The sequence below is a fragment of the Hyperolius riggenbachi genome, chromosome 1 (assembly GCF_040937935.1).
Source record: "Hyperolius riggenbachi isolate aHypRig1 chromosome 1, aHypRig1.pri, whole genome shotgun sequence".
Taxonomy (NCBI): domain Eukaryota; kingdom Metazoa; phylum Chordata; class Amphibia; order Anura; family Hyperoliidae; genus Hyperolius; species Hyperolius riggenbachi.
This window is the reverse complement of record NC_090646.1, coordinates 164075401-164086353: the sequence shown is the minus strand read 5'-3', so window position 1 is coordinate 164086353 and position 10953 is coordinate 164075401. Positions and strand designations below refer to the sequence as shown.

The 10953-nt window shown below is 41.0% G+C and overlaps 1 protein-coding gene across 3 annotated transcripts in view; it reads right to left on the bottom strand.

Moving 5' to 3' along the window:
• SH3RF1 (SH3 domain containing ring finger 1) overlaps positions 1-10953 on the bottom strand; it is a 231223-nt gene that overhangs the window by 26622 nt on the left and 193648 nt on the right. For all 3 annotated transcript variants that reach the window (XM_068278811.1, XM_068278812.1, XM_068278813.1), the window contains 2 exons: positions 4121-4291; positions 1493-1764 (listed from right to left, as the gene is read on the bottom strand). In XM_068278811.1, coding sequence (XP_068134912.1) covers positions 1493-1764; positions 4121-4291 — 443 coding nt within the window. The remainder of the gene's footprint in view (positions 1-1492; positions 1765-4120; positions 4292-10953) is intronic.

The following is a 10953-nucleotide window of genomic DNA, read 5'->3' as shown; positions in this document are numbered from 1 at the left end:
AAATCAGATACATACCTTAAGAGAGGGAAGCTTCAGGATCCTATTGAGGCTTCCCCCGCTGATGTAAAGCCCCTGTTATTGAGTGTGGCCCCTTTCCACATTGGGGCTGCGCAGCTCTTCTTCCTGAAGTGTGGCCGCACAGTACCCGCGAGCCTACCTGCACATGTGCAGTACCACGGCTTACTACACATGTGCGGGCGGGCTGGGTCAGGTATTACGTGGCCATCCTGGAGGAAGAAGAGCTGCCCGAATAGGATGAGCGACAATGCATTGTCGCTAATTTTCTGGGAGGCCGCGCTCAGCATCAGGGGACAACACAGCAGGGAGGGAAGCCTCAATAGGATCCAGAGTCTCCCCTCGCTTTAGTTAAGTATCTAATTTTGTATCCAAGCTTCGGCTTGGGTACTCTTTAAAGAGAACAATTAACATCACTAACTATGCAGCAGTCTAAGGCAGTCATGCGTAAACTACAGCCTGCTGGACATATTTAGCACATTTAGTTTTTTAATCCAGCCCGCTAATTTCAGAAACAACATCAGACACCTATTTATGCCTGGTGCCACCCGATAACCTTCATCTTCAGTTTCCGCATGGTGATTGGCTGGATGCAGGACTCCTGCAAGCTATGAAGTGAAGGAGCGATCGCCGGCCGAGACAATGTAATGTATACACATGCTACTTCATCCTACTCCCTCCACCTCGCTGCCTCTCCAGCCCGACCCCCTGCTACCAGCCTACTGCCCGCTGCCTCTCCTCCAGCCCGATCCCTGCAAAAAAAAAAAAAAACACATATAAAACGATAAATATCGTTTTAAGTGCAGCGCCATTCTGACACTATTGGCGCTGTGCGCCATTTTTGCCTGTCCCCCTTTCAAAGATCAAAACCTTACATATAATGACGTTTACATTTAATTTATATTAGTTCATAAAAACACTCAATTCATCTAATCTTCGTCCGGTTCCTCCATCAAATTTAAGAACTGACTGTGGCGCATCAGTCAAAAAGTTTGCCTATCCCTGGTCTATGGTGACTTTTGGGGAGGACCGTTAACATTACAGCCATGTACCCACAACAACGTCACGCAGCAATAACGACCATCATGTCGGCTCAGTTCGCTAAAATTGCCAACGACTTCCGCGCAAAGTACCACAATCGCTTGAAGTCTCATTTGCTCCCGGCATGTAGCATTAAGTGACGTCGTGGATAACATACCTGCTGGCAGGAAGAGGTGTCGTTGATGACCCTCGTCAAGGGGACATCGCAGGAGCCATCGGGTGGTAAGTACGCAGCTTACCATAACATTTTGCTGTTTCATTGTGGAAAGAAACCGGAGCACTTTGACATGGTCAGAATACACAAACTCCATGCAGTCTGCCCTGAGCTTGCACCTGAGACTATACACAAAGCTTCATAGTGGTCAGTTGATTAATGTGCACAATGTTCAAAATTCTGCAAAGAATCATGCAAGAGTTTGACTAGTATATAGGTTACCTGTCCGGACAGCATTTCGGGCTTGGTTTACTGTCATTTGGCCACTCATGTGCATCAGGACCTTGGCTTGTGGGCTTGTCTGGATATGGGATCCAGGAATGACTGTCGGTGAAACACCATTCATATTAACATTTTTGTTATATTCAGGTCCATTTCCTTGTATCTTTTGGCAGGGAATGCTGCTTGAGCATGGAGCTACCATGTTCACCATTTGTGTGCCCCCACCTGCTGTAGCCATGACGACCTTGGGCTGTGTCCCAGTTGTTAGCGCCCTGCAGGAATCAAAGCGTTCATATGTAAAAAATACCATTCATTAATATATAGTAGCAAAGAATCATTTGCATTGCCCCTCAGCAGCACCGCATAATCAAAACCCCACTGATATAGGATGGCCTGAGGATTAATCTCGCTGTGTTGTGATAGGACAATTCTTCTAAAATATATGTAGATAAATGAATATTTGTCTTCCCACAGACCAGTAATCTTACACCTGCTGCATAATATGTTTACAGTGGTAAATTATATCTCCTTTAATGATGCATATAATTACATCTAATTGCATCCAACTAGTTGTCAGACTTTATAACCCAAACAATCTCTTACAACAATCTTGTCTCAATGTCTGCTATTATTCAATGCAGTAAACACGTTTTTGAATTTCTACAAACAGAGTTAATTTGAACCAGAACAATGGAAGACAATAACGGACACTCTGGTTTATCTCCATTCTGTATTGTTTAATAAAGCAATAAAACAAAATAAAAATCAAGAGGACTTGATGACACTAATAAATGCATGCAATTCTATCTATATATTAAAATATGTATAACTCTCCCACACACTGAACAATGTGTCAGTGCTCATAAGAACACATTTAAAATTGAAATTAATTTAATTCTAAACCTGTACCACCACGTTCAAAAAATGATTTACAATTTATTATAACTGCATAGAAGTATGACCCATTTTTCTCTTTTAGCACTATAAAACAGAGATGTTTAAAAACAAATGTACACATGAAATACACAAATAACTAAATTCTGTTCTCGGTTTAAATGTTTAAAGTAAACCTGAAGCCAGCCCCCCCCCCCCCTCAAGTGTTTGATACTTGCCTATGGAGAGGGATCTGGATACCATAGTCTTCCCAGTCCTCTCTCCAACACATTGTTCCAGCGCCAGACTTCTCAGGAGATCTTTGACCAGCTTGATCGAATACCTGATTGGTCCTCTTTGGGCAGTCTTGAGACGTACTCATATGCATAAGTACATCTGAACAAGAGCGGATTTGAGGAGATCAGATGAGCCCTGTCTTTGGAAGTTCTCTGGGAGCCAAGTACTTCTGATGTCTATAAAGGAGTCCTGAAGGTGAGTAACTTCAACAGGGGACAGTCATGGAACAAGGGGGACTGGGCGAGGACCGGGAAAAGGAGGTGGGTACATACTTGCCAGACAGTTGGGCGCAGGGTGGCGGCTCATGCTGCTGCCACTAAAATTTCAGGTGGCATTAGATACTATTCCCCCTCTGAGTCTTAGCAAATCAGAGGGAGAATTAATTCAGGGTTCTGCGATCACTAGCATCCGAATTACATTTTAAAGAAAATTTGAATTTTACCAGTTTACGACACGTTGACTGCACTAGTGTGGCAGCCAAGAATTTGTTGGCAGCTGGAAGAATCCAAGGGTAAAAGGTTATATGACATTTTAGCAGTGCAGTACCACTTCCTAATATCTACAGGCAATGGATCAATGGGCCACTTTTGGTACGTGAGCCAAACTTTGGACACCACTGATATAAAGCAACTGAACAGTGGTCAAGACCTGACTACTGAACTATGGGAGACTACTCCTGAGTAGTTGCAACGTGGCTTTTTTAAACTATTGTTATTGTTACCATTAGAGAGCTTTTTTTGACTGGGACTGCTATGGGCACTTTTGGCTTTCATATGACAACAGGTAGCCCCAAGGAAAGGAAAAATGGGACAGCAAAAAAAAAAAAAAAAAAAAAAAAACACAACTATTTTTAGCAGTATTATGTATTAATATAGCACTGGCATCTTCCACAGCACTTTACAGAGTCTAATGTCATGTCAATAACGCTCCCTCAGAGGAGCTCACATACTAGCACCCATCATAGTCATAGTTGAATACTCCTACCATAGTCTAAAGCCAGTTTTCAAAAGAACTGATTAAATGGTCAGTTCAGTTTGTTTTTGAGATGAGGGAGACACTGAAAACCCAACAAAGCTAGTGTTCTTATCTGAATTTGAACCTGGCAAGAGTCCTGTCCACTACACCACCATTCCCTTTCAGCAAGTGTCCCTTAATTTGTTACCATCTCTGTCACTTATTTATTTATTTATTGTATTTATAAAGCGCCAACATATTACGCAGCGCTGTCACTTGTGGCGATATTGTGGAGATATTTTCCTCCTTCATGTATGGACAAGAAATGTTGAAAATTTTAACAAAAGGGGGCATAACGCTGCAATAAACATTGAGAATGTGGTCTAATATCTTACCACACTATCCAAATCGAAATTATTATTTACCTGAAATAAAGCTTGCTGAAAAACTTCACCCTAAACCTGAAGCCCTCGCTAGGTAGACTGTGGTGTCTGTAGGACTTACCTGGTGACTGGTGCAACATAGTTCCCAGGGAACACACCAATCTTACTGGTGTGCATAGACGTTCCTTTAAACCAGCCATCCTGACAGCGCTCAAATACCAAAAACATTTCCCCTTTGCGGAGCTCCAACTCATCCTCTTTGCGTGGGAAGTAAGGATATATGGCAACATACCTGAGAAGAGATAAAGATATCAAACATCTGTCACATCCATCAAGCTGCAGTCAGTGAACATCTGACAGCACATCATTGCAAAGCATGGTTACGGCTAACAGCAAAGCTTCCGATGGCTTTTAGCCATGTTCTGTCAAACATAATAATTATCTCATACATTTGTTTGAAGCTTGTATGCAGACAATTGCACTCAGAAGAGGCCTACTTGAATTTGTGAGTTATGAAAATGGGCACTGGGCAATGAGCTGAATGATGCTTATATTTTGTGACTGTGGAAACCTCTTATATGAAACTAAAACCCATCCTGCTCATTTTAATTTAAAAAATAAATGTGTCCTAGCCATAAATGGATCGACCTAGTTCACACATCTGCACATTTTCAGTACGTTCCAGTACTGTCCTGTCAGTTTTGCATCAGTTTACTATCAGTTTTAGCTGACTGGACTGAAAATGTACACCTTTTATGTGTAAACACAGCCATAGAAACACATAAAAAACTGACAGGACTGGACCGAAAATGTGCAGATTTGTGTGTAAATACAGCCATTGAAACGGCTCCCTGAAGCTGGCCCCACTACAATCAGCACAAATAAAAATGCCATCATGATTGGTTAGTGCTCATTTGTGCTGCTTTCATTTTGAAGATAATAGCACTTATTATTGCCAAAAAATTACAATCACTCAGCCTCCATACAAAAACCTATAGACATAAAATGGTATGGATGGATAGTGCTGTGCATGTGCTCATTTGTGATGCAAAAATCATCTTTCTATCTATTATAGTTTTTGAGATATTCACGTTTTTATGAAGGTCAAAAATTTACTCTGCCCCCTACAACAAAGGCTGAGTGAGCCTGAGTGAACTTTTGACCTTTATAAAAAGGTGAACATCTCAAACCATAAAATATAGAAAGATGATTTTTGCAGCACAAATTAGCACATGCACAGCACTATCCACCCATACCAGTTTCATGTCTGTAAATTGTTGTATGGAGGCTGAGTGATTGTATTGTTTTGGAAATAAAAAGTGCTATTATGTTCAAAATAAAAGCAGCACAAATGGGCACAAACGCAGCACTAACCAAGCATAATGGAATTTTTATTTGCGGTGTGTGTGTGTGTGTGTGTGTGGGGGGGGGGGGAGCTTCGTGGAGCTCACATGCAAAACTGATGCCAACTGTCAGAACGGGGCAGGACTGTACTGGACACCTTTTTATGTGTAAACCAAGCCTATGATCAGTGTGTTCCAAAGCAAGACGCAGCTGCACCAACAACTGATGCATTTGTCATGTGCTTGATCACAATTGGCAGAGGTGGAGTGGAATAAATGTATGCAGCACACTAAGCAACTTTGTTTTATCGAGTGATTTGAAACATATGGAACAGTTTAAGGTGTGTAACCAAACAAGTCAAAATATCCTGTGAAGTAAACAAATCTGTGAAAACATTATGCATATTGCCATCTTGCGATTCAATGTAAATGTTCTTTGCGTAGAAATTGCCTTTTCTTTAATGTGTATGGAGTGAGACATAGGCCAAGGTCATTGGAAATTGTGCCCGCCTCTTCCTCCCTCACTAAGCTGCCATTGGCTAACTGTCTCCAATTCTAGTTATGCAAGATAGTTGACAGAAATTAATTGTTTCTTGTCTTCAATAAAAATAAAACAGATTTTAAATTAAGAAGGATAAAACTGCAACCTGGGACCTCAATAGAAGGTATAGCCATCTACCTTACTTGTCTACGATGGAGCGTTATCGGCTGCAGCACTCAGCTACACAGGTTATTGTTAGGCATCGATGGGAGCGGTTCCATGTTAGGCATGGGTAAGGGGTTCATGTTAGGCATAGGATGGGTTGGTTAATGTTAGGTGCAGGTGGGAAGGTTAGTGATAGGTATAGGTCTGGGAAGTGGGTAGCATAATATCAGTAATATTACATTACCAATATTTAAAATTCTGGCAACAGCAGGCACCAAAACTAGCCATTTCACAATCAATGTTTAACTTATAAAATGAGTGAACATCAATTAAGAGTACCTTTTTATTGTATTTATTTTAGAGATTTTAGGTAGATTGCTATTTTGCTGTCTAATCTATTGAAAATTCACTAGTCTTACCTTAGTTTAAAGGTGCCCGTACACTTGTCCATTTTCCTGGCAGATTCGATCGTGGTAATCAAATCTGCCAGAGATCGATGCCACTACAAGGCTGCCAGATTGCAAGTGTGACTGAATTCTGGGCAAAATCTATTGAAAGTATAATTGTGCAGGCTGGAAAGATCTTGTTCGAAAGAGGCTGTCAGTTGCAGCTCAGTAGCGGAATTCGATTTTGGGATGACCGACAGACCCCAGGTCAGTCTCCAACATCTAAAATGTGTTCTCCCTGGGCCATGCAGAGTGTTGGCAGTGGAGCGTACGCTCACATGTCCACTGGCTCCCTCCTCCATGTGTTTTCTGTCCACTGACTCCAGGGCACCTGTACCATGACCCGACAGCACGTACGTGGTCACATAAAGGTGCCATCCAGTCACAGGGTACAGGTGCGGCTGCGGTGATGGAGAGAGGACACAGGAGAAGCGTGCTGCCCGGAGGAAGCATATAAGATGAGGGAGACATGGGGGCCCTGGCAGGCGGTGGCGGCTCCACATGCTGAAATCTAATGAACATCCGTGTACAGTGTGTTGCAATAATATATCCTTCTCAGAACACAGAGGGATCTATCTGATGGTTGAATCTGGTGCCCATCTATTAGTGTTTGGCCACCTTATCACGAACCATAAGCTCTACTGTAATTAATAAATCTAACAATAAAGTGTCAAAGAGAACTGTTGTCAAACTGAAGTCAAAAGGCATTATGCCTTAGTCCTCGCAGTATTAAAATGAAATGGCTTTTATGAAAGCATGAACTACTTTGTGATAAATTAAATATACTTAGATCTGGAGCACTGGAATAACAAGATAATGATTCAACAGCTAAACCTAAGCCATTTTAAAGAGGCTTGCCTTTTAATGAACTATAATTGGAGCTCCCGGGAAATGCATTCTTTCAGATGCTTTGGAATGGTTTGTTTATGTTTAAAAAATAAAACTGATGAGACTATTAATTCTTATAAATACAAGTTAGGAGAATTTTAATGTGCTCGCTCTCCCGGGAGTCAATGTGATCTTTTTTTGTAGACTAAGGAAATATGAAGGTTATTAAGCATGTGATTCACACTGCAACAAGTTTAAAGAGGAGTTACAGCAGTGATATTCACATTAAATATTAAAGTGGACCCGCACTCTTGCACAAGACAGAAGGAAAGCATAGAGAAATGCACCCTGTATGTATATAAAGAGGTTAGCCTGTCTAATTCCCCCTCATTTGTGTCTAATCACTAGTTGTAATTTGATCTTTCCACTGTTTCACCTGACTGCCATGGCAGATGAGCTCATTTGAAAGCACAGAAGGTTAACAATATCTTTGCTTCCATGAAAGCAAGAAGTAGAAACAGTGCACATTTATTTTAGGATATATATATATATATATATATATATATATATATATATATATATATATATATATATATATAAATTCAGAGTAAGTTCTGAGTTCAGGTCCGCTTTAAAGAGAACCCGAGGTGGGTTTGAAGAATGTTATCTGCATACAGAGGCTGGATCTGCCTATACAGCCCAGCCTCTGTTGCTATCCCAAACCCCACTAAGGTCCCCCTGCACTCTGCAATCCCTCATAAATCAAAGCCGTGCTGTGAGACTGTGTTTACATCTGTAGTGTCAGTCTCGGCTGCTCCCCCGCCTCCTGCATAGCTCCGGTCCCTGCCCCCGTCCCTTCCCTCCTATCAGCAGGGAGGGAAGGGATGCAGGCGGGGACTGGAGTTCTGCAGGAGGCGGGGAGAGCAGCAGACTGACACTATAGAGATAAACACAGCCAGCTCTGACAAGCTGTTTGTCAGCAGCATGGCTGTGATTTATGAGGGATTGCAGAGTGCAGGGGGACCTTAGGGGGGTTTGGGATAGCAACAGAGGCTGGGCTGTATAGGCAGATCCAGCCTCTGTATGCAGATAATATTCTTCAAACCCACCTCGGGTTCTCTTTAACTAAAACCACCAAGTCAAACAATTTGTACACCAATGTATTCTGTATTAATCAGATTTCAAGGTAGGGGTCATTGGTTCACCTCTTATTCTTGTACAGGACATATGGAGGCCATGCCAAACACCTGGAAATATTAGCCATGAATTATATTGTATAGGCCTCAGAGCTTGTCTTTCATCACTAAACATATAGTCTAGCACTAAAAATACCAGACAAAGTCTCACTTTTTAACGTAGAACATTTTCATATGTAATCGTTTGTACTGTAAGTCCAAATGTTTCCGTTCAAAAGCAGACTTTGAAGTCTGCCCTCCGTATGTAATGATAAACACATGGAACACAAGGCTCTCACCCAATCCAGATAATCCATTGTGTTGGCGCATCTTACAAAAGGCCGGCAAGAAAGAGCATGTTTTACTGTGATATTTACTTGGCCGATCAGTCAATGGCACTGCATGGAAGTGGGAAACCTTTAATTTCTGGTGCACATCTGGATTGCGGAAACATCATTGCAAGAGCCAGCAGTCAGAGGACGAGCAACGACTGATGTGCTGGAAGCTGATGTAGCCACTTAACGGGCTCTTTGTTCTAGAAATAGAAAGAGTAGCAACCCGACTTCAAACTACAATGACAAAACGCTATGTGATACATGTGCCTATGTACTGAAAATCACTGCTTGTATGCAAATAAGTGCTGCTGCTCTCCAGTGTGCTAAATCAAGCTATACAAAGAGTCATGTTCCAATTTTATTGTAATAACCTGGGATTAGTAGAGTAACAGCATGCATATGCATAAGCTGTACTGTGCCAAGGTAGAACATTTTCGACTTAAAGCAAAAGTGAAGCGGAAAAAAACTTTTGCTATAATGAATTGTACATGTAGTACAGATAATGGATAGAACATTAGTAGCAAAGAAGAGCGTCTCATTTTTATTTTCATTTATATACCTTTTTTTTATTACAACATTGCATCAGGCTGTCGCAGTTGCAGTTTTAAAACCACACTCTGTCTTTTAAGCTATACAACAAAGCAGAATAATGACTCTTTGAACTTTCCTGCAGTAAAACCTTATCTCAAACTGTCTCTCACTGTTTTGACGGTTTTAAGTGTTTCAGAAAACAGGACTGTATTCGACCCAGTGGGTTGAAGAGCTCAGAGAAGCTCTTTTGCATAAATAACTGAAGTTTTCTAATCTTCCTGTACTGAAAAACAATATGAGACTCTTATTTGCTACTAATGTTCTATTTCTTAGCTGTACTACACGTACAATTCATTATCTCATAATTTTATTTTTGCTTCAGGTTTGCTTAAAAGGCACACTCATATCTTGAAGATCTGAATTCACGTCAACCCAAAATGCTTACTTTTGGCAGGTCCCTGGAACAGCCCAGCTTAGTATAAACCATTTGAACTAGCACCATGCAAAAAATAATTAATAACTATCAGGTAATTACAGGCTGAAATGTGCTAAGGGCCAATTTAGAACCCCTTACAAACCAACCAGATACCCTTATAATAGCACCAGACCAGCACACATGTATTTTTCAAAAACTATAACAAAAACCTTTATTGAACATTTTCAACACCATTAAAAACAATTATAATGTCACCAAGAAGGTGAACTGCGGTATCTGAGACCAAAAATATTTTGATATTGTTGGTATAATACAATATTCATAATCTAATCATGCCTGCTTCCTTCAACCAAAAAAAGTGCTTAGTGCATACACATATACTATATGCATATAAATATATTCAGTGTAATAAAAACAAACTAATATGTGAGCAGCAATTAGAAAAGGTATTTGTATTGAGCAGCAAAACAAGGAGGGGTCTATACCCCATATAAGGTGCTATCTGTGAAAAATTCAGAATAAAAAACAATTGAAATAAGATTCCTTAAAAGATGAATGAAGTGAAAAGCAGCTATAGAGAGGAACAGTGAAGTTGTCAAAGTGTCACGGCTAAAGGAAAGAGAGGGTAGCCGTGGATTGTTGTGAAAGATCTATCTGGTTGGTTTTGGAGCCCAGTTATCCATAGTCACGTCTGGGAGAGGGTTCGTGTATGAAGAGCAGAGTAGTAGATGTAATGCAGTGGGAGGGGGCACTAGGGTGCAGCACTGTGAGAACAGTGAGAAGATTTCTGGGCTGTGGGATGAAGAGTTGTAGGAGGAGGTTCTACCAGTCTGACACTCATTTTCTGTCCTACACTACAAGAGGAAACTTTGGCCCATGGAAGAGTGGACATATGGACAAACGTTTCTAGTGGACAATAAGTTTCTAGTGCTGGTGCAAGGTGCGAACCCTAGAACAGGCCTTTAAGTTCTTGGTTAGTTCAGAAGCATAATATTCTTAAAGATCTGAAATACCACCACATTCTGATGCAACAACAAATGACCATTCCAGTACAAGAAAATTTGGTGTTAATTGCAGCACAATTTTCTCGCAATATTATTGCAACAATAATGCAACAGTTTCCTTTGCAGTTGCGTGCGTGCGTGTGTGTGCGTGTGTGTGTGTGTGTGTGTGTGTGTGTGTAGTAAGGGTGACCGGGTCACTAAAATTGCAAG